Genomic DNA, 27,542 nt, shown 5'->3' on the forward strand with positions numbered 1-27,542 from the left:
CTCCATTTTAAACTACTGACACCAACTGGAGGAGGCTTCCCAGATCTGCATTTCTCTACTTTTCAACCTTTGGACCAAAGCCCAAAGTTGTTTAAAGAAAGAGAGGTTCACTTACATGACTAGCCGCATTTCTTAAAGAAGCAATAGTATTTTCTTGAACTTTAGCAAGCCTGAAAGAAGAAATATAGAGATATAATTATCATTACTATAGAAAAGATACAGAAAACTATTACTACAAAGAAGTCAGCTAAATGGACATAGTACTTATTCTCTATTTTGAGGCTAACTTGGCCAACCCAAAGTGACACTGTGACTATCATTTGTTTGGTGTGTGCATTTATTCCACAAATCAATCTCCAACAATTACAGGTATTTACAAGCTGAATACAGACATATCATATACCACCACATCCCTCCCCAAATGAGGTGATAAATTAGAGAAAACAGTCCTCTGTAATGGACATGAACTAGCAGAGACTTAGAAACTTGTTCCTTACGTGGAAAAAGCTGACACACCAACAGAATAGAAGTATGGAAACTACACTGAGAACAGGTGAGGAAACTAAGACCCAGAGGACAGCATGCTGAAAGTCACGACTACAACACAGACACATGATGCCATCAGGCTGACTGCATCAAGCTTTCCCTCCTGGCTTCCTAGTTTTAATGTCTCTCTCTCATCATCAATTCAGTAGAGTATTAAAAAAGAATGACCAGAATTGTAGCAGATAGTCTCCAATTAATTTAAATTGGAAACCCCAATTACCAAATTACATAAATCCCAGAGTGATAATTAAAAGGATCATCTGATCTTCAGAAGGTCAAACCCCTTTAACTTTACCAAGCATGAGCTACCAAATGCTAATACTACGCAAACAGTCAACCTACTGAGCTGTGGTTGTAGAATTCCCTGCACCTCGATGGCCAACATCCAATGGTATTCTTGGCTTCCAATACTTGGAAAATGAAGATTTCATGTCACAACTGTATCCTGGTAATGGCTTAATAATTATATAGTCAACTTTCGTAGGAAAAGAAGGGGGAAGAAACAGAAACAATTAAAAAGTCCACAATGAGCTCAATTATGTTTCAATACCACTGAAACCAGCTTTGTCAGTCAATCAAATAAAAAGTCAAAATCCATTCAAAGTGAAGCTTCCAGAAGATGAGATATGTCCTTATTGTTATTCTATTAGTTAATATTCTAGAACATCTTATTAAATTAATTCTTTACCATTCCCAAAAGCTCAACGTGAAACTAATGAAATTCCTAACTTAACCTTGCTTATTTGTAAAGGTCCACTCTGCTTCTTCAGGCTTACCTCTCACTCTGCCTATGGTTTTTCTGGAATTTCTGCTCATGATGGGAAGAGTAAGGATCCCGGCGCTCTTCCCGCTCTCCGCGATGGTAGACGACAGGAGGCATGCTGTACCCACGTGCCCAGGAAAAGCATCGCCCTGAACCACATGTTCACTAAGATCTTCCTAGAAAATGAGGTTAAAATAACTCAAATTCTTGCACTTCAGTATTTTCTGAGATCACAAAAACACCCTTAAAAATCAACTCAGAATCTATGGGGGATGATCAACAAAAAATACAATCACATATATATTGAGGTAATTTAGCTTCATTGTAATGAGTAATACGTTTTCTTTTAGAATATAGTATTTTAAGATTGTGTTATATTCTTAATCAAAACTACTGATTTGCACTTCTGATCCTCTAACATGTTTCGGGTGAATTTAAAGCACCGACTGGAAGTTTCTAAGTACTTTTACATTCAAAGGTTAAGATCGCCCTGAGTGAGCTTTTACTGTATATTTTATTCTTTAAAATGCATCTACACAGTTGACACAGAGGACTAGTAACTCTCTAGGACACTGCATACTCGCTTAGAGGTTAGACAGGGTGTTTTATCAGCCTAGTCTATGAATAAATTAGTATTTCCAAAACTGTTAACCAAATGAAAAGGAAGTTAGGCTGTTAGACTCTTAAAAGGCAGGTATTGAAAGAACAAGAAAACATTCAACCAAAACTTCGTATTTTTATTAAAGTCTCACAGATCTTATTAATTAGGTAAGATCTAATCACAGGGGTTTTTTAATAAAGTTTTTTATTATAGTTTTCTCAAAGGAAATAAATTCCATATAATGCAAGGTAGCCAAAGTCACTCACAAAGGCTATGTCTAAAGGCATCATCAAATTAAACAACTCAAAGATTATAATAATTTTAATTATGTGTAACAAGTGTTACTTAGTGGGTTTTAATCCATTCTAATTCTGTTATTTTAAGAAACCATGGCTAGGTGCTACCATTGGTTAAGGACTATTTCCTATCCTTAAAGACTCAAACTCTATAATCTAATGGAAATGGGAATGTTAGGGCCAAAAAGCAAGAGCCTAAGAAGACCCAGGCACAATGGAGCAAAGCCCTTAGGGGAGAACCCAGTCTCGTTATTCCTGGGGAGCATCTGAACAGCCAGTAAGCCAGACAGCGCTAGTCTAAGTGCCACAGGCAGCTCCGGAAAGTTGGCACAACAGATTCTGAACAAGCTGGCACAATTTTCATAGCAACTATTTTTTCTTATGTATTTACAATATCATGTAAGGTTGCAAAAATGAGTCACTGTTATGATGAATTCTTACAATAAAATGCTTCCATAAACCTCAGGCTTCAGTCATGAAGAGAACTCATGATACTAGTTACATCAGTTTGCCCACAAAGAGTTACACAGCCTGCCTGTCCCTCCACCCTTAGAGGCTCCTTTTGAGACAATTCATTTATATTTAGAATAGATACAGACATCAAGACATCTTGATCTTAAACATCAATTCTGCTGACGTTCTCAATTATATTCTTAACAGTACTTGAGTCTGTCAGCTCCAAGTTTTTTAAATCTGTTAAAATGTAAACATCTAAAAAGTTGTATGTTTACACAAATCAGACTACAATAAAAATCAAAATAAATTTAAAAATAAGCTTATGCCTGTATTCTTTCTCACCTCCTTCAGTGAAATATACTCACCTCAAAAAAATCAAAGATTAGTTCCAGGTTATCTGGTTCCATTGTCTGTATACTGTACTCTGTCCAGCGATCAGGCTGTAACCCGTACCCACACTCGGGCTGGGAGTGCCTGCACTTGAACTCATTGTCGCTTATTAAGGCTATCTCCAGGCTATTGGACATTTTGTGAAGAACAGTGGGAGATACCCTATCATCGTCATCTTCCTCCAGACCCTCTAGTGTCAGCTTCACCCTACACAAAAGGAGAAAATAATGAAATTCAAAAAGTGAAAAAGAGGGGTCAGATATAGCTCAAGTGGTAGAGCACATGCTTAGCATACACAGTCCTGGGTTCAATCCCCAGTACCTCCTCTAAAAATAAATAAGTAAACCTAATTACCTCCCCCCCAAAACAAACAAAAAAGTAGAGAAGAAGAAAAATTCATACCAATGTTACCTAAATGGTAAATTTTAATGTGCTCCCCAAATACACTAAATCTTCAAATAATAAAAATATCATACAAAGATTACACATACTATAGGTTAGGACAGTACTTATGTTTCATAAAATAGTGACTTTTTATCTACACATATTTCCACAAATTATTAAAATGACATAAATGCTCATTATATCTAAGTTTGCTTTCATTAATTCTTTGGGTTTTTAAAAAAATAAATTTAAAGGGGTATTCACTATTATCCCATTTATAACTGGCTGTCTCGACTTCTTCAGAAGTTTCACAAATGTATAGATAAAACAAGTACAAAACTGAGCCATATTGTGTTAGTGTGTATTAAAAGAACGTTGAGAGTTGGAGGCTGTAATGTTTCCTTTTTTCCCATTCAGTAAATCCTTGCTTATCTGTTTTATAAATGGAAGGGAGGTTGTAAATTTATTTTTTTTACTTTTTTATTGGAGGTTGTAAATTTTTAATTTCCCCCTTTCTTCTACCTTACCACAGTGAGTCCAGGTACTCTGTGGATAAGTACATTAAAGAAAATTATCGTATTAAATATATATACATATACACATATTCGTATGTATGTGTGGTTTGTATTGTATGTGTATTTACATGTATGTACTTCTTCAATGACACAAATGAACAAAAAAATAAACCAAGAGCCTAAAACTCTTACAGGCCCCACAGCAATGAGAACAAAAGACCAGTTACTCAAGCCATTGGGTCACGAAGACTAGTTTACTCCCAATGAGAAGCAATTAGTTTCACAGGGCACTTGTCATGCCAAAAAGTCAACTCAATTCTAGAGTATTTCTTGCACCAGTTGAAATGTACATAGACTAAACAATTTTAATACTAATACTGTAGGAAACCATGTTATTGTATAGAATACAGCTGAGCTAGGAAAACTTTTCATTCTAGATTTCAGTGGGTCCAACTGCTAACACAAATAACAGGACTGTATCAGGGAGGCCTGCTCTCTGTGCCTGACCTCCTGCCTCCAACCACTGTCCAGGCTTTTCTTACAGGCACTTACTCTGAGGTCTCCCAGAGGGGATATCTACACATTATTTAATTAGTAATAATGCTCTGTAATCACCTTGTAAACTCAAAAGTAGCACCACTTCACTAATTCAAACAAAAATTCTCATCTCTTTTCAGAAACGAAACTCTTAGGAATAGTTCTAAACAAGTGATTCTGCTGGTGAGCCTGAAGGAACATTCTCCACTAAAAGGGGGAAAAAAGTAAAGAAGGAAAGAAACTATTTATTGCTCCACTAAGAAAAATTTAAATGGTAGAAACTACAAATACACAAGCTTGGAAATCACTTATCCGTATCTATGTGAAAACAAAAATTTCCGGTTTGAAATTTGGAGACTAAGACACATACCTGCAGCAACCCTGAGGGAGGGAAGCAGTTCACACTCACAAGACTCTGCAGTTATGAGTGAATATGAAATTGTCTTTAAGTGTTATTTTCTTAGTTTACACACTCAAAGGTTACAACCAAATGGATCAGAATGTTACAGTATTAAGTGAAGATAAATAACCTAAGTAACAGATACACACAGTCATACCTAAATCTAGACTTTTTAAATTTTTTCTTGGTTATTGAGACAGGTGGCTTTTCAGAATAATGCAAACGTAATCTTATTTCAGTCTGACACGTCAACCATCCAGAATCCAGAGTCTCAACACCATCTGGTAAAGTATGAAGAAGAGTAATTATTATACATATTTTTAAAAACAATCTGATAAGCACAATACATACTGACAAGTCAAGTTCACATTCACATTTTAATACACTTGGGTTATATACCACTGACATTTCTCTCCCAAGCAAATATACAAGTAGTCTTAAATCTGTCATTGAAAAAGAACTTTTATATGAAGTAGGGGGAGATGTTAAATGAATATTAACGATTAGCCGAACTTTAACAACTAAAATAAATTAAAATGTTCTTACTGAATACATTATCAACCACAAATCTATTCAGAAAGAATACATGTTCCAAGATGGCTTCTAACCCCGCAGCTGTTCCACTGGGGTCACAGTTACACTTCTAGCTTCCCATGAGTTATCAGCTGAAACTAGTTACATCACTAGTGCTCGGAGTGGAGATATGAGGAGGTAAAAACAAAACTGTTGCGTCAATTCTGTATTCTCACATTTATATATTCTGCCATAGATAAATTGCATGATTGTGGTAACACTGTTAGCACTGTTTACCTTGAAATTTCTTACTAACAGAGGTAATAAAATTTTCATAAACACCACAAAGAGCTGACAACTGTTTTGGACCTAAGTTCCTCATCAAAAGGACATTAAAAAAAAAAAATTAAAAAACTTTTCTCCTTAGGTATGATTTTTTAAATGTTCCATAACTATCAAATTTTAAACAATGGGAAATCTTAATTTTAATTTTAAAAACTCTTAATTTTGAACTCTTTTCAGAAATGGACACAGTTGGAGAAATCGCTTCCTATCCTGAGAGCTAACTAAAGATGAATTTAGGAAGATGGTGACAACAAAAACAAAAAATGAGGAAAGAAGTGCCAAGCATATATAACCACACATAGTAACTAACATATAATAGACGGATACATCATGCATTATAGCTGAAGAAATGAGAAAACTCCTCTATAAAAGCTCTCCGAAACATGTAGCATAAATAGCATCCTTTGTAAATAAAACTCTAAAACACTAAACATATTCAAGTTTACATTATGATATAATATACTCTCAAAATCAAGAAGAAGTTAAATTCTTATCCAAATATGGCAAAAGCATGTACATTTCTAAAGTGCGTAAACACACATACGTAGTAAAACCACAACCAAAACACTCAGGCCCTATTCCTTCCTGTACCCAACAGCAAAGCAAACTGATTATCAGCAATTATCTCTGGCTCATGGTGCAAGCACACATTCTGCCCTCTCCCTTTACATCTTTTGACTCCTATAGTATAGTATCTAAAATGAAAATGCAGTTTAGCATAATGCTGATACACTGTGAGAATTTCAGTCACTGACGGAAAAACTTGAATCCTTAGGATAAAGGATCAGTAAATAAACTGATGCGGAAATTATACGAATGCACATCTCAACATAGTCAGAAGTCAGAGGATTTCTAATTAATTGTTAAAGACTCAGCCAGAATGGTTAGAACATTCTGCGTAACCTGGATTTTACTATAAATGCATATACAAACACAAAATGCACAAACTTAGGTTATGAGTAAAGTTTCACATTTTAAATGGTTAGAATCATTTAATACCATTTTCAAACAACGTAGTTAAGTGATGATATATTAAAAGTTAAGTGTAATACTTTTATTTAATTATATTATCCATATACCTGAAGTCACCAGTCAAATAAAAAACAAAAGGATAAGATTTTAAAGCATGAGAATTATATTGGAAACTATTATTTAACAGAATGTATTTGTCTCTTGAACCTAGTCTATTTACAGTATCATACTGTTGTATTTCCCTGTGCTGTCTCTAATGAAATGTAAGGTAGCATCTCAACCGTATGAATAAGGATTTTCAGAACAGTCTCACTTACTGTGGATTCCAAATTGTCCATCGTCAATAATAATTTCACTTTCTAGAATTGAAGGAAAATGGAAAACCTAGTTAAAATTTTTGATGTTTACAGAATGAACAACTGAGAAATCATCCACCTTAAGGATTTTTAAAAAATTTCTAAAATTTAGAAGCAGCCCAAAATGAATAAGCATATTTATTGTAGCCCTCAATAAAGAAATCCCTTTTAAGGAGGCTATCAAACAGCAGTAGTTCTTACACTCATGGTGATTATTCACAACGTTAAGGAAGAGAAAGAAAACTCCTCGGACAGGTGCTCTAGAGGCACTGAGACAAATGTTTACACCCACCAATGTATGAGACTGACAGGTTGCTGGACAACAGTATCTCCTGGTTGATTTTTCAAACCAAAGATCTTGGCACAATTAAAATGCTTATTCTTACGTAGTGCGTATTCCGAACTTATCTAAAATATAATGCTCCTCAAATCCCAACTATTCTCTATAGCCAGCTAAAAGCTTTTCAAACAGAGTAAACTTACCTGTATACACAGAGCTGTGAGGAACTACCAAAAGAATAAATGCTGGCACATTATCTTCTAAGAGAAATTTCAACTAAATGAGAAATGCTGTTAAGCCCCACCCTCTGAGTAAAACACTAATTATCTTCCCTGCTACTTCCTTTCTCAGTTTACTTTAAATGTTAAGTCTGAAGTATTTGTAAAAATAAGTATGGTAGTTCCCAATAAAGACTCTCTGGTAGATTCCACATAGCTCTTAGGTTCAGAAGTTGTATCTTCCAAATATATAAAGTAAAATTTTTAAAAGACCAGAAACAAAATCATCCCATTTCTCAAAATAAGAAAGTATATTTAACTGCAAGATGCTTCAAAATGCATTTTTTAAAAAAATGTTCAGTACCTAATAATTTCCAACCTCAGTATGGGACTACTATAATTCTAAAGTACACTATCATAAAAATTCTAAATATATTATAAAAAATGTATTAAAACATAGAAAAAGAAAATCCAATGATGAGGAAGTAATATCTGTTTACATGAGAAGTGTCCCTGCTACAGGGTCTAGTAGAATCTCTCACTACTTTCTAATCCAAGCTAGTAACTAGCAAGGCATTAATTACCTTTAAATTCGATTTTTCTTTAGAAACTAAAAGGTTTCTCACCATTAAGTCAGTTTACAAATGATTCCAAGTGGGTAATTTAATGTATGTGAAATGAACTTCAAATTTTAATCTCAGTATGGAAAACAAAATTCAAAAATTCTTGTATGAAGAGAAATGCCATTTTGAGGCACAAGAAAACGGAATAATATTAAACAAACAAAAAACTCCTATCTGAATAGCAACTGTAACATAGCCAGCAGGGTATTAGGGGGAAAGATTCTGCTACAACCAAGAAGCCTGACTTCAATCATACAAATTTATCCAAGTATTTACTAGTTTAAAAAATATATATATAATAAATAGAGTAACTTATTCTATAACTATCCAATGTTAAAATTTGAAGAATCTTTGTTTTGGATCAATTCTTTCCTCAAAATGTTCTCGAAGTTCACTGAGCAAGTAATCAAATAAAGCCACGGATGCTCAGTCAAGAAGAATGCTATTGTCTATACTTTGTAACCACTCCAAATGAAAAATAAATATTCCCCAATAAACTCATCCAACCCAAGAACTTAAAAATAACTAGGCAAGCATTTCTAATAAAGTTTATAAAGAAAGGTAATTAAGAACAGTTTAGTTTTGAAAGTAAGATCCATGATACGCTAAGTGAAATTTGTAGTCCTGACAATGCATTGACCTTAACTTCAGAATAAAAGTTTATTAAATCCCACTAAGCCATTGTGCAGCATATTAGTAACTTTACGCATATGCCTCAAACAGATGCAGTTAATGCCCATACCTAAAGGGGTTATTGCTCGTGGTTGTAGATGAGTCTCCCACTTGTGAACTATGACTTGGCATGGACCACCGATAGTCTGCAATTTAAAAGTTAAATGTCTGCAATAATTTCTTATATCTTATTTTCTACCCATGATGCCATTTGATGTTTGTGGTCTAAGTCTTATACTAAATATGAAACCAAGAGATTCATCTTGTTAATATCAATATTATATGCCAAAAGTCAGGAATGTCACAAAACATGATGAGTGCTGGAAGAAAATGAGGGTGAGGCAGTAAACAAAGAAAAATGAGATAAACGGGCACATAAAATCAACTTAAACCCATTCTTAAATCTGCCTACAAGACTCAATTTTAATCTTTAACTGATATTCTGTCCCAAGTTAACAGTAAATATACTTTAAGTTTGGTATGTCAGCAGTCAATGAGGTATTGCTGGATGAAATAGCTCATCTTAAGTAACTCTCCAAGTGTTCGCAAAAAGCCTGAACTACGACAGTAGAAAGAGTAAGAACAAATACTTCAAGATCAGTTTCACAAGTTACTCAAGGAACTAGTGGGCATAATAAAGCTCTTCACTACATATATTTATTAGTAAGTAGGTAACAGGAGGAATATTAGATTTTCTCATATCATAGTAACCAGTGTTTCTACGGAGCACAGGAAACCTTAAAGGGAAGGACACAGGCATGGGTAAATCTGAAGAACCAGTCTGATTAAAGGGAATGAACATCCAGCCTTAAAGTCTACAAATTCACACACTGTGACAATTCCTAATATTGTCTTTTGTTATCAAGTTCTATTATTAAAAAAGAAAATAAAGCTTTATGTATTATTGATAACATCTATAGCAATTTAAAAGCAAGAATGAACTACCAACAAAGACTCCCTGTGTAATGCTTCCTAATTTTCCTTTAATTACTAAAAAATAAAAATAAAAAACAACTCGACAAATTAAACTTATGTGCCAAAATACAATCCTTAAATACACACTTAAAAAGCAAAACTTCAAACTATAACCTTACAAGGTATTTTAATTTTTTTCTTCTTTAACACATCTTCTGAAGAAATTAAGTAAAATATAGAGAAGCAAAAAGAAACAGAAACCATCCATTACCACAGCACTTTGGGGTAATCACTATCAACATCTTCACATATAATCCTCAAACCCTTTTCTAGGCATATTGTGTGTGTGTGTTTGTGTGTGTGTGTATGTACACACTCAAAGTCTGGAACATATAAGCGTCTCTCTACATCCTTAAATGGCATTAAATATTCTATAACATTTTATAGGACTACAATATTGATTTCATTTAATAATAAATGTGCCAAGTGATAATAAATAAGTATGTAACAAATTAGGCAAATTATTAAGTAATTAGACACAAGGGATCATTTTACCACTTAAAATAACCAGAGGTTAAAATCTTTTTTAAAACCTGCAAACTTCTGAAGTTAGAAAACTAAAATTACATTAGCTTTTCATTCATTAATCCTGGGATAATACAGGAAACACTCATTTTATCTAGCTGCATACCTCCTTGTTATAAAGGTTCACTTATAAATTGATAAACTGCACGGACATTTAAAAAATGTAAATATAAAACTATCTTAAAATATGGTGAATTTCATTTCATTACATTAAAAAATGAGATTCATTTGATCCTACATCTGCTAGATGTTTTTTACTACAACTTTTTCTTGTCACATTTTTCTGAGTTTGTTTTTCAAACGTCAAACTTTCTAATCCTCAAAAGACGCAAATGCATACATTAAAAGCAGGAATGCTGTTTAGCAATGGGCAGCCAGAAAGAACTAACCTATTCCCTTCCTCCATTCCTCCCATGTCCTGCACCCCCCTCAAAAAAAAAAAAATTCCTCTTTGCTACAAAAATGGTGTAGATTGATATTCTTATAAAAGTTACTAATCAAAAGTGACTTGAAAAGGTGCTGTGCATATTAAATGTTAGCAAGGATTAAAATGAGGGGGAAGAAAGGAGAGAGTTTGCTTTTGTTTTAATTCAGGGGTCAGGGGAACTTCACAAAGTGCTGACAGTATATGTATATTAAATCATGTAAAAATAGCCATGTGGATTAAACATTTGATAGGGAACATATTTTAGTAGTAATTTTAAAAACTCCACCCCCATCTGTTTTAGTAACAAACCCACTAATCATAAAACAACCTAGGTTTGAAAAGAATGGAGTCTTGAGGAGCCAAATTCAACAGATGATTTATAATTGTGTCTACTGGTGTTTACACTATAAATCCGTGTTGGTTGGTACAAAAAAAAGCTACAACATTGGAAAAATGAACCAAGTTTTAAAATACAAATTTCCAAAATTTTTAGGACTATTAAACTTTAGAAGGTAATCTTAAATTTTAGCTTACTGATGTTCTTTAAAATAAACAAAAAAACTAAGACCTGCGCATTGGGATATTAAAGATCTCAGTAATGATTCCAAAACCTGCACTCCTTTATGCTAAATGCAACTAAGTCATTCTTCAAGATCTTCGGGAAGAAAAGAACTCCATTCTGTAAAAGACTGCTACAATTTTAAGCACTTCAAGTGGAAGGTGAATCTTCAGAGAAAAAAGTAACAATATCAGTCCAAAACAGTAGTCCATGAATGGTACTCGTAGAGTTATTTTATATTTTAGCATGTTTTAATCAGGTGATTGCTGGAATGTTTTTCAAATGTGCCTATTAACAAAAATACAAAAAAAAATCTGTTTCCATGAAAAAGTCATAATGATTGCTCTCTTAAACAGTTATTGAGATCACTCAGCTACATCAAGCATTAAGAGAAACAAGATTACCTAACATTCAGACTGGGATTTTTGTTTTTAACAAACCACCAAGCAAAATGACTTATAGTGTAATATCAATGCTTTCAAACATAAAAACTGAAAATGTCAACTTTAACCTTTCAGATTTTCTTTCCACAATTTTGAAAAAAATGAAAAAAAAAGTACATGTAAAAGGGGCTTTGAATTTTTATCTATGATGTCAGAAGCCAAACCAATAGTTATTTAAAAATCACTTTTTTTTTTTTTGGATGGGGAGGCAATTTGGTGTATTTATTTATTTTTAATGTAGGTACTGGGGATTGAACTCAGGACCTCGTGCATGCACGCACTCTACCACTGAGCCATACCCTCCCCCTAAAAATCAGTATTGTTAGTAAGACCAATGAAAAAATTGGTCTCCTGTAATAAGTAAACAAAGAAGGCTAGGCCACAAGAGATCTCTGGGATGCTTCAAATTCAAAGTTATCAACTGAGGGTATTCAGCATCCAGAAGGATTTTATTATACTAAGAAATCACTGAACAAAAAGACAACCCGGGCTATTCTGAAAACAACTGTCTATCACAGATGACTGATTCTTTTTTTTAAAGGATTTAAACAAAAATCAAGGGAGATTAAGAACAAAGTAAAATAGTTTGTAATGAAGAGAGGGTGGGAATAGCTCAGTGGTAGAGTGCATGGTTAGCACGCATGAGGTCCTGGGTTCAATTCCCCAGTACCTCCATCATAAAAAAAAAAAAGTGTAATGAATCTAATAAGTGAATGTTAACACATAAAAATTAGAGACACATATGTTACCGAAATATAAAGAGCTATTTCCAGTGAAATGAAGGAAAATTTTCAAAGAAAATAAATTAAAAACTGGCTAACATCTCAGAATGAGGAAACAATCCCTGATTCCAGCCACAAACAAGAAGGAGTGAACATGGATTGAAAAATGTTTAAGTTACATGTTAATTCAGAAATTATCTTTGTGAAGACATGAAATTAATGGATTATCTGCAGACTCACACTAATGTTTTCATTCCAGAAATATCTACTATTTTTGTTTCCTATGTTTAAATAATATTTGTCACCCATAATATTTTAGAATTCAACATAGTAACATCTTACTTTAATTCTACAAAGTGTTAGAACATATAGCTGTGAAAATTAAGAGAAAAATGACTTCAAGATTCTTAACTTCTAAAGTGAAAGCATTATGCCAGAGCAAATTACCAAAGAGAAAATATGAATGGTAAAATTTTATTTATAGTTAACATTTTTGTGATTCAAAGGACCTAAGAAATCTAGAGTTCAAACCCTTCCTTTCACAGATAAGAAAGCTGAATTTTGAAGGTCAAGTGACAAGATCACAAGATTTTTAGCTTAGGTTCTAGAAGTGCTTGGATAGATGACCTAAAACTTTTGACCCAGTAAAATTAATCCTATTACCACTTCAGTTTTTCAATGCTTTCATAATTACTCTGCTTTCCAATCATTCTTTGTGTTTATAAAATATATATTCTAATAATTTACATCATTTCAGAATTTAAGATTCCTTGAACATCAGTTCTATCATTTGACAATGGACTATTGAGACAAAGTTTCATAACTGTTTCTATTAAAAATTGTTTCATTTTAAAAGCGCCACCAACGTTAAAAAGAAATGTCACTTTAAACTGGCATGTAGGGGGAGGAAAAAACCTCTAGCCATATGCATGGGATTTTATGTAGCTATTTACTCTATTCCATGAAAAACATACTTACCATGGCAGCCCCTGCATCACACGGTACATGTGTACACGATACAGAGCACCTACTTAAAGAAACACACTCACCAACACATACTGTAAACTTTTGCAAGTATTACAAGGGGAAAAACTTGTTTCTTACTGTAAGCAGACTTCTTGCCAATTTTTTGAAAAAAGCATTTTGGAACGATTTGCTGCTTTTGGTTACATTTTTCAATGAAAAGAGAAAATACTGTAGGTTGGCTTAATTTGACCTGTGTTGACAACAGTCTTACTTTAGGAAACTATGCCCAAAGGACTCCTTATGATGTATCTCGTCCAAATGCCCCCTTCAGTAAAATTTACTTTATTTCACATGTTACAAATTTCACATACCAAGATCCTCAAGTAAGCTTCCCAAGTGATGAGTGCCATGACCCACAAATCTATGCACAATTGTTCACTTTATATACTAAAGAACTTTGCCCCGATACACAACCCCATGCCAATACATGATCTTCTCTTAAGCCATTAAAGTGAGACTGTTGTCAAGATAAGCCAACACAATGATCGACCATAATGTAATTTAATTTTAATTACTGAGTATTCACAATATATTCTTGGAATAAGAAACGTAATAGGTGCAAAAGACAGCTGAAGTGGGTTTGTCATTTTTTTTTTTTTTAATAATGGTGGCTAAAAGAAGGAAAAAACAATGGCTGCTTGCATTTTTTTTTTGTACATGTAACAGGTATTCAAGGACCCCGAAGGGAAATACAATTTTAAAAAGGCCTAATCCGTGTTTTGCTTCTTAGACTCCTGCCTCAGCCCTTGTTCATATGCAGCCCAAAGTGTGTTCAAAGGTAAAAATATGAAGGAAAAGAATGCTTTCAGCAAATAAGTATCTTTAAAATGAGAGAGAAAGAATCAACTTTCTTTTCTAAATATGAAAATGATCCCAAAATAATAAATCATCGTTAGCAAGCAGATTCAGATTTAATAGATACTCCAAAGGTGTTCAGAAAAGATCCTGGTCTATCAATACCATCACTGAAAAAATCTAAAAGGAACGACTTCAGTTTTGACGGGAGTTAAACAATGCAGCCACTCAGAGATGACTGCTGTGAAACACATTTTTTTAATCTATTATTTATTTATACCACAGAGGAATTAAAAAAAAACAAAAAGAAAAACCCTTACTATTGGTTACTAACTAGTTTATAAAAGTTACAGAAAAGGCACACCTACCAAGAACATTTACCATTAAAACCAATTCCATGATAAAAATATTGCAGAACATACTTACTATTAGTCTTTTAAAAATTCCATTGCAGACATTCGTCTGCCTCTGAAGTGGCTACTTCCTTTCTTTTTGGTACTAAAATGTTATTACTCTAGAGTTCCTTTTTCCTTATTTGATCAAAACAAACTCATTTTACTCTTAATGTTTCCAAACTTAAGTTAGTTGCTTTTGAAAGAAATCAGTTTTCTAAAGAAATTGGAAACTAGATAAAGAAAACATACCTTTGGTTCTAAAAAGCACCCTTTGAAGTAGCGATACTGAACTGATACTCCTCTACTGAGTACAATGGTTGCTTTCCATAACATGCTATGAGGGGAAAAAAGGCAGCAAAATTAGCATCAAACTAAAATACATAAAGACTTCATAATTCATAAACCCCCTTAAAAGTAAGATCTGTGAACAATACCATTTATTTATTCCTAGACAAAATTTTACTCCAGGTCTAATCTGAACCAGGGACTAGGAACACAGTGATGATTAAGTAGAAAGAGCCCCATCCTCAATGAGATTGCTTGCTTGTTGTGAGCAGACAGACAAAATAACCAAATAACATACACAGGAAGGGCCAGCTGGCCTTCCCGAGGTGACAAGAGGTTTTGGAGGGAGAGATCTCAACAAGGAAGAGCTGTCGGAGCTGAGACCTAAGTGATGAGCTGTCCTACGAGCCAGGAGAAGTATTTCAATCAGAAAAGGCAAGCAGTGCAGATCTCCGGATCTCCTCTGACATCCCACTTACCTAGGGATGTTACAAGGCTGCTAGGAGGTTCTGAGGCCAAGGCCAGTGAGGTCAGCTCATGTTCCCAGCTGTTCCTTGCTCTTGTTCTTCCCGGCCTCTGGCTATTCCCTTAGCCAAGCAATCAGTGTCTGTATCTTACTTGTTTCAACAGTGTCTTCCTCTGAATTATGCTATGCTGACATATTCTAAGGCTAATTCTAAAGCTTGGATTCAGTGAAAGAATTCACTACAATTCATGACTATAACTGATTTTTAGCTTCAGACCAATGGTATCCAAAGCGTGGTCCCAGGACCAACGGTATCACCTGGAAGCCTGTTAGAAATGCAGATTCTTGGGCCACATCTAGATCTACTGAATTAGAAACTCTGGGGGAGGGCCCAAGCAATTTGTAACAAGCCTCCAGGTGACTCTGATGACGAACACTTAAGGTTGAGAGCCTGAGTCACAGATCATTACCCAAACATTAATTCAGCATGAATAGCTCAGTGACTATAAACGGCAGCTCCAAATGTTCTCCCATGATACCAGATGGCTAGCACTGCTCCCCACCTGGCTCTGCCAAGGCAGGTTTTAGGGCATTATCCTCACTCTGACTCAGCCCTGGTTCCTAACAAGATATCCACAACCAGCTGTCACCCATGGTCCCAGCTTCAACAATCAGGTTAACCTGGTGTAATAAAACACACATGCCCTGGCTGCACCATGGGAAACTCTGGTTCCATCGGGCTGGGGTGGAGCCTGGTCGCGGGGAGTTTGATAGACTCTGGGTGGTTGGTTGAGAAATGCTGCTGTGAGGCAAGGGCAGCCTAATGTTTGGCACACGTGCTGCTACCACTTTTCTCTGATAAGCCTCAGGATCCTTTTCAACACAGGGCTCCAGGCAGATTCCACGAACGCTGAGGTGAAACTAACTTCCCATCTCCACTACAAAAAAACTGCATGCTTCCAGTATTATCTCATCCATAAAACAGTCAGCCTACATATGTGAAACCAGCCCCAGGTGTGTACAGAATTAGTGGGAAGCTTTGAAAAAATATGCTGGGGACCCCCTCATGCACTTATTAACAATCTTCCAGGAGTAGGGTCTAAGCATGTGTATTTTTTTAAAGGGCTTTAGATTCTTTAAGGTGTTTTTTTTTTTTTTTTAAGTGATTCCAACATGCTCCCCTGGTTAAGAAGCACTAAATGAAAAGATGAGAGGGAGAGAACAAACCAATGGGTCTTCTTACTTCACTGCTCTAAGCAAATATAGGAAAGTTAAAATGAACCAGAACTGTTCAATGACATCAAGAATGAACACAACCAGATGAAACTCAAGAAAAACCAGGAACGAGGGGCAGTGAGAAGGTTTACTGCACCTGCCTGATTCTGAATCATCCTCATATCCTCTCTCCAAAATACCGTAAAATCTATGAGGGCAAATAAAATCACAAATAATCCACATTTTCTGCATTATTAGGAAACAATACCACAACCTTCAAATTGTTTCCAAGCAGAAAAAAGAACTCCAACAGAACTCGGCACCACAAGTTTGTAGGTACAGAGGCTTAAGAGACTGAGAAAAAGAGAACAGAGGACTTAGATGCAGAGCACACTGATATCCCAAAGAAACAATTCTGAAACACATGAATGTTGTCTAAATGCAAAGATTCGTTTACCTTTTGTATCATCTACTTATATCACCTTGTGTCATCAACTTGCTTTCTCTTTGTGAAGCATTCTTTATCTGCCATGTATGAATCAGTTAATTTCAGTGTACAACCATGTCAAAACGGCTGGTTCCTTAAAGTTAAGAAGTTAACTGTTCTCCTTCTGTTCATATCACATTCCAAGTCTGGAATAAACAGGTGATAGAGCAGCTCAAGAGTTCAGAGCAGAGGTAAACGACTTCAGAAAGACACGTTTCACTTCAGACAGGAGTGACTGATCCAACATATCAAAGAAAAATAACCACTTGAAGAAAATAAACATCTCGTTTGTCTCTGACTCCAATATCATTTATCAATGGAACTCAACGTATAAAAACAACAGATATGGCTGAGAAAATGTGTCACACTAATGACAACAGGGAAAAGGGTGCTCTGTGTACATGTTTTGTTTTCTCTTCCTTAGCCTACATTATGGTATTGTTTTATCTTCCTTGTCATTTTCCTTTGTTTTGCCATCAGTGTGAACGACCAGCTTCTGTTTGCTTGCTTTACTCTACCTGTCCCATGACCAAGGCTTCTGGTCTACACACTCAGTTCAATGAGATGAGCCCACAATGACATGGATGGATGCTCAGCAATGTCAAATTGCCATAAACATTCCTAAATGCTTGCTCTCAAGTTTTGTATTTCTCACATCACGCACTGACAAAGTCTTCTGTCTACAACTGGTCCACAGGCTACATTTTTAGTAACACTGCACTGCTCTCTGGGGGCACTGCATGTATTTGTATACTATTTAGAATCCCCTCATCGCTCCTTCTTTACCCCCACACGTACATCTTGACAACCCGTGACAACCTGTAACACTTCAAAATATCCCCAGGTGGAGAAGTACAACCATTGTTGACATCACTGATTCTACCCTAACCCTGCTACCATGCAGGTGAGGTAACGAGGACCAGAGCTATTAGATCTGCCCAAGATCACAGATACCTGCAGAACTGAAACCGGCCCCCATATCCTCCTTTCCCTGCTCCAGGGCACCAGTACACCCACACTAAGTTGAGTGCCGTGCTTAATGTCAGCAGTGAACTCATTTCATTACGTTAGCTAGGATATCTACATGAATGTTCCACTCCCTCCTACTTTTAATGCTATAAACATCTCAAGAAAATAATTTCATAGGCTAAAGCAAAAATTAGATCTTTTATCAAGAATATGTACTAAGAAGTCAAAAGATAATGCCTTAAAGTATTTTTAAATTAAGAAATAGCAATATACGCTAGTTATTTAGAAATGTGGTAGTAAAAGAACCAGCCAAGAGCTGCAAACATCTGAGAGGTGGAAATTGACAAACAGAGGAACTTGTTTTTTTCACAGCAAACTTTGTAAAACAATTTCACTCTTTAATGCATAAGTGATAACTCTGATAAAAATTAAAACTAAAAGAAAAAAATACACCAAGGTGTCTTAGAAACCCCCAAGTTTATAACCTGAATGTCACAACTATTCTGTAACCTGACACATTCCTGCTTACCTTTCACCTGTTTCATTCTCTGGAAGAAGAGCCACAGCATTTTGAGGATTCCAGTTTCCCAAAGCCTCACAGCTTCCACATATTGCAAAAACTTCTCCTAAAAAAACGCACAACCAGTTACAGTGGAATAAATAGGAAAGTCTCAAAGTCTAGTTTTAGGAAGAAAAGAGCAGTCAGTTGCACTAGTTTACCTGGATGCAGAGTCCACATTAGCAGAGATGGAAGAGTCTCACTGGAGACATGGTGTAGACCCAGGTACCACAAAGCACCTGCCTTATTAACTTGACCCCTCTCTACAGAACCAAGGCCAGAGGAAAGGAAGATGTACAGGACAGACTTTTCTTCATTGTTCGACTACTTACTGAGCCAATAACAAGCACCAAGAAGACAAAGTGATCAAACCACAGTCCTTGTCTTCAAGGCAGCTTCCGATTTAAAGGGGCAAACACTAAATGCATGTAAGTATTCTAGAGAAATAGCAGTTTTTTTCAGGAATTCTAAAAATAGCTACTAACAAGTTAAAGATCAAGAAAACTATCAAAGGGACAAGAGCAATGTAACAACAAAAAATCCTCAGAACAAAGACTTGTATAGTGAAAATCTAGTATTCCTTAATAAAATACTCACTTCATCTGAACATTTCTCAATAGATACACCAAACATAGAGCTCTTACCTACATTTGCTAAATTTCCTATATTTAGCAAAACTCTACAACTCCTTGGATAAAAGTATGCAGAAGTCTTTGATTTATACATCAACACATTCTGAACTACTATTATTAACATGCATTAAAAAAAATGAACTGACTACAATTAACTGAGCCCAAATGAACAAAGGTCAAGACAAGCGCCTCCACATTCTGAGGGGAACCTGGCTTCCAAGCTAAGGCACTACTCTATGAAGACCAGGACTACAGTGGGCCTTAGCCACACGCGTAATTGCCTAAAACTGAAATTCCAGGTGTGGTAGTCCTTCAGGAGCTTTCAGCGTCCTTAATACATATGGGTAAAAGCATAGGGCAGCTATGTATAAAGATTTCATGTTATTTTTTTCATCAGTCCTCCAACCAGATTTTTTTCACAATTAACTTAGGTTATACTGACCTTTTCTCATTTTTTTTTTTGAAAGGATAAACACTGTTGCTAAATACAAAGCACAAATATTCATTCCCAAGACTATTCTTGCTGCTCTGCACAGCTACAGCATACACTACAGTGGCTCCTAGCTCGAAGTACAGGTTATCATAAAATCACTGATGGGGCCCTCTTCTACTTCCTTTATAAAGGAGAGTCTCATTAAAACTTTTTCACGCAGTCAGTTATTTCTTATCCCCACACAAAACAGCAGCTGTTCTTTGCTCTGGAAAGAACATGTATTCTACGTGGAGAAAGTAAAACTTGGACAATTGGTGCCACTGTACCCCCACAAGGGCGCCTTCATCTCACCAGTTCCCTCCTGCAGTGCTGCTGTCTCTTTGCTGACTGCCTCTGAATATGGCTTCTATGAAGAAAACATTTACTAGAACACTTTCTTTAATTGGCTTTCATTTATAAAAGATTACAAAGACTTGAATGCTAATGAAAGGAATTTCAAACAGCACTCCCATATACTCTTTTTACTTGTTCCCTCTAACTTCACCTCTCTCTGCCCTCCACATTCAGCAGAGAACAACACCAAGGTGGTATGAAGTTTGGGGGGAGAGAAGAGTCTGCCCCAACACCGCCCCCCCACCATCCCTCTACCTTTCCTTCCCACCTACAGATTCACTTGCGTTCACATCCACCATTCTCTTTCCTCTAGTCCTTGAGAACAAGAGTTCCACCTTGTCAAGCAGACCATTCTGAGGCTAATTCTGTGGTCAGTCCATCTGTCTGACACGGCCAGCTCCTTCTAGCTTTAACTGCCTATGTACGAAAGTATGATAGATTTCTGAGGTCTTCTCTCCACAGAGGAGGCTACACACTGTACAAGAGGCGAGCACTTGACCCCAGGGAGCCAACTCCATCAACTAACTATTGATCTTTGATCTGCAGAATCTTGCCCAGAGGGAAGCTGTACCAGATTACCTTGGCTAAGAATCTGAACTTGGACAAACACACACTGTCAACTGCTGTGATGGCTGCTAGAACAAAGATGCTGGATATACAGAATGAATCATTCATTCATTCCTTGAAAATATATTTACCTCTGCTCTGAGCCAGACACTATGCTTGGTACAGGAATTCAGCATGAATCAAAGTCCAGAAACCAGAAAAAAATTTTTTCATAGAGCTTATTACCATCTATCCACAAGCAAAATTACTCAAATAATTCCATAAAATCAGTAAGAAGTACTACAAAAAGTCCTGGAACCTTGAATTTCACAGAGACCTTAACCTAGCTGAATGTGGGAGGTTGGGGTAAGGAGAGTCAGGAAGGCAGGGGAAGGGAACAGATCTAGGCAAAGGAAATAATTTAAGAATGCCCCAAAGGAGGGAAGGAATACAACAGATTTGAGGAAATGGCCAGTATCGCCAGAGTATACTAAACAAGGAAGTATCAAACCCAGGTGTGACACTGCTTCGCCATGCTGTCTGACACTCACATCATTTCACACTGCTTTAACAGCAAGAAATGCAATGAAGCTTAACAAATACAATAAATACAATGAAGCTTAGCCAAGGTAATCTGGTACAGCTTTACAAGTAGGGAAGAAACTTAGCTAAATATTTCACCACCTTCTCACACTAGAAACATTTCCCTCATTTTCCTACTACTTAAAAATCATAGCTCAACCATCCCTGTCCTGTGCAAAATTAAATTCATGCTTTCTTGAAAAACATGAGAATAAGATACATTATTTGGGAAGGTATTTTTTTTTTCCTTGAGTTTACTATGTTCCAAGCACATTTCTGATATCAGGCATGCCCTAAAAATATTTGCATCTAAAAATTAGGCCCACTCTAGTAACAACTCCGTATCTAAGATAATCTAGATAAGAAAAATGCTCATTTAATTACAAAATGTCTTAAAGTAAAGCTTTACAATACCTGGTAAAAGAGTTCCTCTTATTTCAAAGGTAACCTGAGAAGGTGTCATTCTGATGGATTTACTTCAGGATGTCGTGCTTGGGAAAAAAAGAAGACATCGTTGTTAGTATACGAAAACATCAGCTCTAGATAGCTACCACCAAGAAACAAGTTAAAAAGCACAGAAACAAAAATGAATCTCAACTCTGAGCAAAGGATTTCAGAGACCTTATATAGAGAGCCTGAATGACATAGGAAGTACCTAGCAAGTTTTAGGGCCTAGTGTTACAAACCTATTCTTTAAGAATGTATGGACCAGAAAAACTGCAAATCAACTGTCTCCAAACTTATTTTTTTCAAGAATTCAAGACTACCTTGTCACATACTTTTCTTTTGATAAGCAGCTGTTCTGAACTCAACCTATCTTTCCTGACCAGGCTCAAGTTTATAGTGGAGGAAAACAAACAAAACCCAACTAGCGATGGATAAAAGCTTGGCTCCAGGGGATTTCTGCTTTAATTAAGAAGGTTCCAATTCTATTAACAAGGAAACAACCAAAGAACTTTAGTACCACCTACTGAAACAAACTAGCTATGTTCTGCAACATTGAGAATCTGCTTCTAAAGCGTACATGAGCTTTTTTTAAAAAAGAAGGGGTGGGGGGTATGGCTCAGTGGTAGAGTGCATGCTTACTATTATTTTTGAGGTCCTAGGTTCAATCCCCAGTACCCCATTAAAAAAAAAAGTCTAATCACCCCCCATCAAAAAAACAACAAAAAAATTTAAAAAAGAGACAACTCTCCCCACGCAAATCACTCCTCAGGTTTTCTCTGTCAACCACAAGACCATCATTACGCTAGTTCTGTAGATTTGAATTTAGAGTCTCAACTCTGCAAAACTATTATCAAACCCAGTAGATTCTAATTGATCTTACATACATGCCTTGTTTTCCCCTAAAGTTTAAACTTCATTCAAAACTCTAATCTACTTTACATTCTGGCTTCCCAATCGCTTTCCTACAATACATTTTTTGTCAATTAGAATACTCTTCCTCAAGTCCCTGTCTTGGAATCACTTCCATTACTTACACAGTAACCCCTAAACCTGTGATGTCCTCTACTGCTTATCCACATTTTCTCTCTAGCTTATTTTTCCTTTCTTCACTGTGTTTCCCAGCCTAACCATTCTGTTTAGTATCCCTTAATTTAAGTACCTGAGAGAAGATAGGAAATTAAAAAAAATTTTTTAATGTATGTCAATTCTCATGTAATTTATAGACTTTAAATATAAAAAAGATATATTTCACACAAGGTCACATCATATTGTATGTAACTTCTCCAATTCCCCCCCCCAAACTTCTGCACCCTAATCCACCAACGTTCCTAAAAGAATTCCAATCATGTCCTTAATGTCATTTCCATTAATTCACCACCCTAAATTTTGTTTATTTGTATTTACTCATTACTTTATTAAAAAAAAATCCTGAATTACTTTTCCGAGCTATTTATCTCTCATTTCCCTACACTCCCTTCCCCTCCCTGTGACCCAAACGCACAACTCTGCAATGGGCACTTAATGAACACTGGCATTCACGGTTAACCACACTTCTGAGTCAAGGTAGATAGAGCTATAGCAGCAGTTGTCACTGGAGGCAATTTTGCCCTCCAAGGGATATTTGACAAGGTCAGGAGACATTTCTGGTTGCCACCTAGTGGGCAGAGGCGAGGAGTGCTGCTCAGCACCATGCAATGCACAGAACAGGTCTCCACAAATAATTGTCCAGCTCCAAATACCGATATAGCTAAGAATGAGAAATCTCACCTCTAATATCTAATATCACAGGGAGCTGCGATGAGAATCAAAGAGTCCAGGCTCAACGTTAGCTCTAAACCATGTATCATTCCACTTACATCAATTATAAAATGTAAGTACCGAATGTCTATACTCAGCAAGACCACCAGTCAATATGGTTTCATGTCACTTGGATAAATAAGTCCCTATTTGGCAACTCTACCATTTCAGTTAGAAAATCCAAGACTCCACACTGGAGAAAAACCTGTCCTTGATCAAATCAGGTACCTTAATCTACTTTCTGTGTCTAAGAGTAAACACAATCTATTTAAAGCATATACATCCAGTTCTAGCATTGCCAAAACATGTTCCTAAATCTAAAAATAGCTCTAGATTGTTACCCTCTCATTAACCTATCATTACCCAAATATCTTAATAGTTGTCTTTTAACATGACATGTGATATGAATCTGAGTATAACCCTAAGAGTACAAATATATCTTTCTAAATAAAGTAAATAAAATGATTCATTGAAGCAGTGCAATCATTTAATTTACTTATAACATACCAAGAAACCTTAAGGTTAGCAAAAAAAAAAAAAAAAAAAAAAAGCTTGGCTTTTAAATTACTGAATTTCGAGACAGCAAAAAGCCCCATCATCCAGCAAACGGCTGAATGATCCACCTCAAAGCGTAACTTGTACTTTCACCCAGTGTTTACTGCCACAGTTAACTAAGGACAATCCCATCTACATAGTTACAAAGTTGGTACTCAGTTTTTGATCAATTGTAAGTAACTATTTTAACCAACTTTAGGGAAGTCATATGTAATTATTCCTATGTATCAAAACTAACAACTGGTATAAAATTATCTCTAAATATCTACTGCATTAAATGGGAAACATGTAAATTTAATTTAATGAAAAGGAAATCAATGGATGATTAAAACTGAGCCTCTCATTCTTAAGGTTGCTAGTATGAGTGGCTACAGTAACTAGGCTGGAAATAGCTGCAGTATATACACTATACAAAGCTACATACACAAGCAGGAAAATATCCCCCCAAAAACTTCCCCAGATGTCAACAAAGCATCATCTTCCACCATTGCTGAAAGTCATATAATCTGTTCATTTCCATTTGCCCCATCCCCTAAACTTAATACCACACCAAATAAGACTCGTCGGAGCTGCAGCAGTTTACTTGATCATGGACAGAGGCCAAAATTCTGGTGCAGGACTGAAGCAAACAATTTTGGCATCCTGCTACCACTAAAGTAAAACAGTGCTGTGGAACGAAAAATTTACACAACCACCACCACTTCCTCTCCTTCCGAATAAGCCAAAAAAAACAAAAAACAAAAAAAACAAACAAAAAAAACCCCAAAACAACAAAAAAAACTCAACTTAGATGGGGGAGTCTTCTAGATATACATAAAACACGAGTAAGATGAAAAATGCTAGTCATTTTTACAAACATGAACTGACTGCAAGTAATTTAACCAATTTACCTATAGCCTCATGTAGACACTAAGCTTCCTGAGACAGGTTTTTGGTTTTGTTTTTAAACATCATCTCCATTTTATGCTTTTTTGCAGATAAGTATTAAGCAGCATTGAGACTTTGAGTAGTATTTAACACTACGTTAATGCTTTTTTAAAGACTCCAGTAATTAGCAAGATGACATTGTAATTTATATTTTAAAAGTATCAGAGTTTTTATTACCTGGCAAAATAAATTTTACTCTATTCTTTTTTTGTCAAATAAACTACCCCAACACATTCCTTTGCTGGTTTGCCAGCTTGGGGAACAAAAAGGAGATTTAAGCAAACAAAGGTACAGAAACATTTAGTTTAGAGCTAAACTGAAGTCATTTTTAGCTAAAATGTGATTTTTCTGGCCACAAAGAACATATTTCACTGTTTTCCTACAAAGTTTTTTCAGAGAAAATGCTGTTTCCAATTCTCTGCTCTTTCCTAGGATCCAACAGCTTTGATCCACACAACTGGCTTTAAGAAAGGAGTATACAAAATACCTAGATTTTTCTGGGTTAATTTCTGTTCATCTGGGTAAGAGGATCATCATGCCCCTGCTACTTTGATCCCAGTATACTTTGAGCCAATATTTTAATCAAATCTATGAAGACATGAATGGATTTTTATTGAGAAAGCACTTCTGGAGATTTCATTAAGTCTCTGATCATCTTTCTAAACAATGCCGTAAAATTTTTCCAAAATCTTTTCATTTCATTTTACTTTGACATTATTTTCATACATATTTCATATTTTTTCCTGATTAAGTTATACACAAAGATTGGATTCATCTACTTACTTTTTGTACATATCAAATTTTACTCACCCTGCCACTGGGATTTCTTTTGTGGTCATTATTCCTGAGTCCAACTTTTCTGTCTTATTTTGTCTAGGACGAATATTGGTTCTTCCTAGTTGAGAACTGACTGAGCCACATCCAGTTTTACCTGTTTTGTTTTATTTATCTTGTGTTATTCGTATCCAGAATGTTAGGAGTTGCAAAAAGGAGTGACAGCTTGCGTTTACTTCTTAGCTAAGTCACAACTGTCAGAAATGTAGCAAGACGGAGAAACAAGAAGGGGTAACGTAGTGGGTAAGAACTGGGCATAACTAGGAAGGGAAACAGTATGAGTATGAGTATGAAGAGACATCAAGTTCGAACATCCTGCTTGGTTCTATCAGTTCCTCTCTGTGTTACATCAGTCTGGACAGCTGCCTCAAGGAGAAAGAGTTCTCTACAATTCATGACTGAATTTATGTCCGATTTTCTTTATAACGGAGCAGTGGGGTGAGGGGAGGCTGATGAAGCACCTAACTGATGGACGCTTTCTCCCAGAAATCATCAAAGCAATTTGAAGAGCTCTGGGAAAAGTACAGCTTTTAAGAGAAGGGGCAGCTGTCTTAAAATTGTATCAAGGACACTGATGTCTCTTCCTGGAACCTTTTCCTAAAGGAGTAAGGCACCTTGGTTTCTTGCAATAACTCAATTATACTAGCATGTCCTAAACTACCTGGTTAAGCAATTTCATTAAATAAGCAGTTGTCATAACACTATTAATCACTTAAGGATAAAGCCGCAGAGCGGTGGTGGGCGAGGGGCACGCTGTGAATTAAGGGGCCCACAGACGACTCCAGCTGCATCTGTTTCTCCGTTCCTTAACTCGGTTCTCTGAACACTCGTGGCGGTGCTATGCCCTCTGCATTATGGTATATCGACACTTCACAACGACAACACTTCACAGAATTTCCGGAGGGGAACTGAGCACCAGGCAGCCAGCCCAGCGGAATCGTGGCAGCGAACAATAAACAGGATAAATAGGTGCTACCCATCGGCTTACCGGAGCAGAAGTCCAGGCCGCGGTTTCCCCGGCGGGCAGTCCCCGCCCGGGCTGGGGGTCCCTGCCCACGCCTCGACCCCCGGGGCCCGGCGACCCCCCCGCCCCGGCGCGCCCCCCGGCCTCGCAGCCCTGACAGCTCGGCGCCACGTGAGCGACCGCAGCGGCCCCCGCGCCGAGAGCCGGACCCGCCCGGCCTCCCGCCTCACCTGCCGGGTCCGCGGCTTCGCGCCGCCGCCGCCGCGCCCAAGAGCGATAGCCGCGGGCCGAGGTGCCGGGAGCCCGCGGCCCGCGCCTCGCCAGCGCTCCCCCAGGTGGCCCGCTGCGGCGCCGAGCTGCAGGAAGCGGCTCCGCTCAAACCGGTTTCAGCTGCTCCAGACCAAACCGCCGGGCCACCCAGCGGGGCGGGGCCGGAGGGCGGCGGGGCGGGGCCTGACGTCACGTTCGGCGCCGTCCTGACCAATGGGCGGCCGCGCGCGAGGGGCGGGCCCGCTCGTTCCTGAAAAGGGCCCCACGTCGGCGGCGGGTGGCGGCTCGGCTGGGCATCCCCCGGGGTCCCCGGCGTCGGCTTTTTCCACTGGCCCCGAGCCACGGCGGACGGCGGCGCCGAGGAGACCTGGCCTCGGGTCGAGGATGCGTACCTCAGTCCCCAAAGCCGTCTTGCGACAACCGAAGGTGGAAGGTGGAGCTGCGACT

At 37.0% G+C, this 27,542-nt stretch overlaps 1 protein-coding gene across 5 annotated transcripts in view; it reads right to left on the reverse strand.

The window, feature by feature from the left end:
• Positions 1-27,195, reverse strand: part of GPCPD1 (glycerophosphocholine phosphodiesterase 1) — a 49,949-nt gene extending 22,754 nt beyond the window's left edge. For 2 of the 5 annotated variants that reach the window (XR_010376663.1, XM_031434220.2), the window contains exons 1-11: positions 27,056-27,193; positions 21,716-21,792; positions 18,686-18,782; positions 14,984-15,068; positions 8,938-9,013; positions 7,036-7,077; positions 5,046-5,169; positions 3,028-3,259; positions 1,323-1,485; positions 889-1,021; positions 116-170 (exon numbers count right to left, since the gene is read on the reverse strand). Coding sequence is in view for 4 of the 5 variants with exons in the window: in XM_031434220.2 (XP_031290080.1) it covers positions 116-170; positions 889-1,021; positions 1,323-1,485; positions 3,028-3,259; positions 5,046-5,169; positions 7,036-7,077; positions 8,938-9,013; positions 14,984-15,068; positions 18,686-18,782; positions 21,716-21,764 (1,056 nt within the window). In the remaining variant the exon portion in view is untranslated. Of the gene's footprint in view, positions 1-115; positions 171-888; positions 1,022-1,322; positions 1,486-3,027; positions 3,260-5,045; positions 5,170-7,035; positions 7,078-8,937; positions 9,014-14,983; positions 15,069-18,685; positions 18,783-21,715; positions 21,797-25,837; positions 26,771-27,055 lie in introns of those variants that run through there. The other 3 variants (XM_010994556.3, XM_031434221.2, XM_031434223.2) reach the window with 3 other exon arrangements.
• Between the last annotated feature and the right edge of the window lie 347 nt (positions 27,196-27,542).

The sequence above is a fragment of the Camelus dromedarius genome, chromosome 18 (assembly GCF_036321535.1).
Source record: "Camelus dromedarius isolate mCamDro1 chromosome 18, mCamDro1.pat, whole genome shotgun sequence".
In the NCBI taxonomy this organism is placed as follows: Eukaryota; Metazoa; Chordata; class Mammalia; order Artiodactyla; family Camelidae; genus Camelus; species Camelus dromedarius.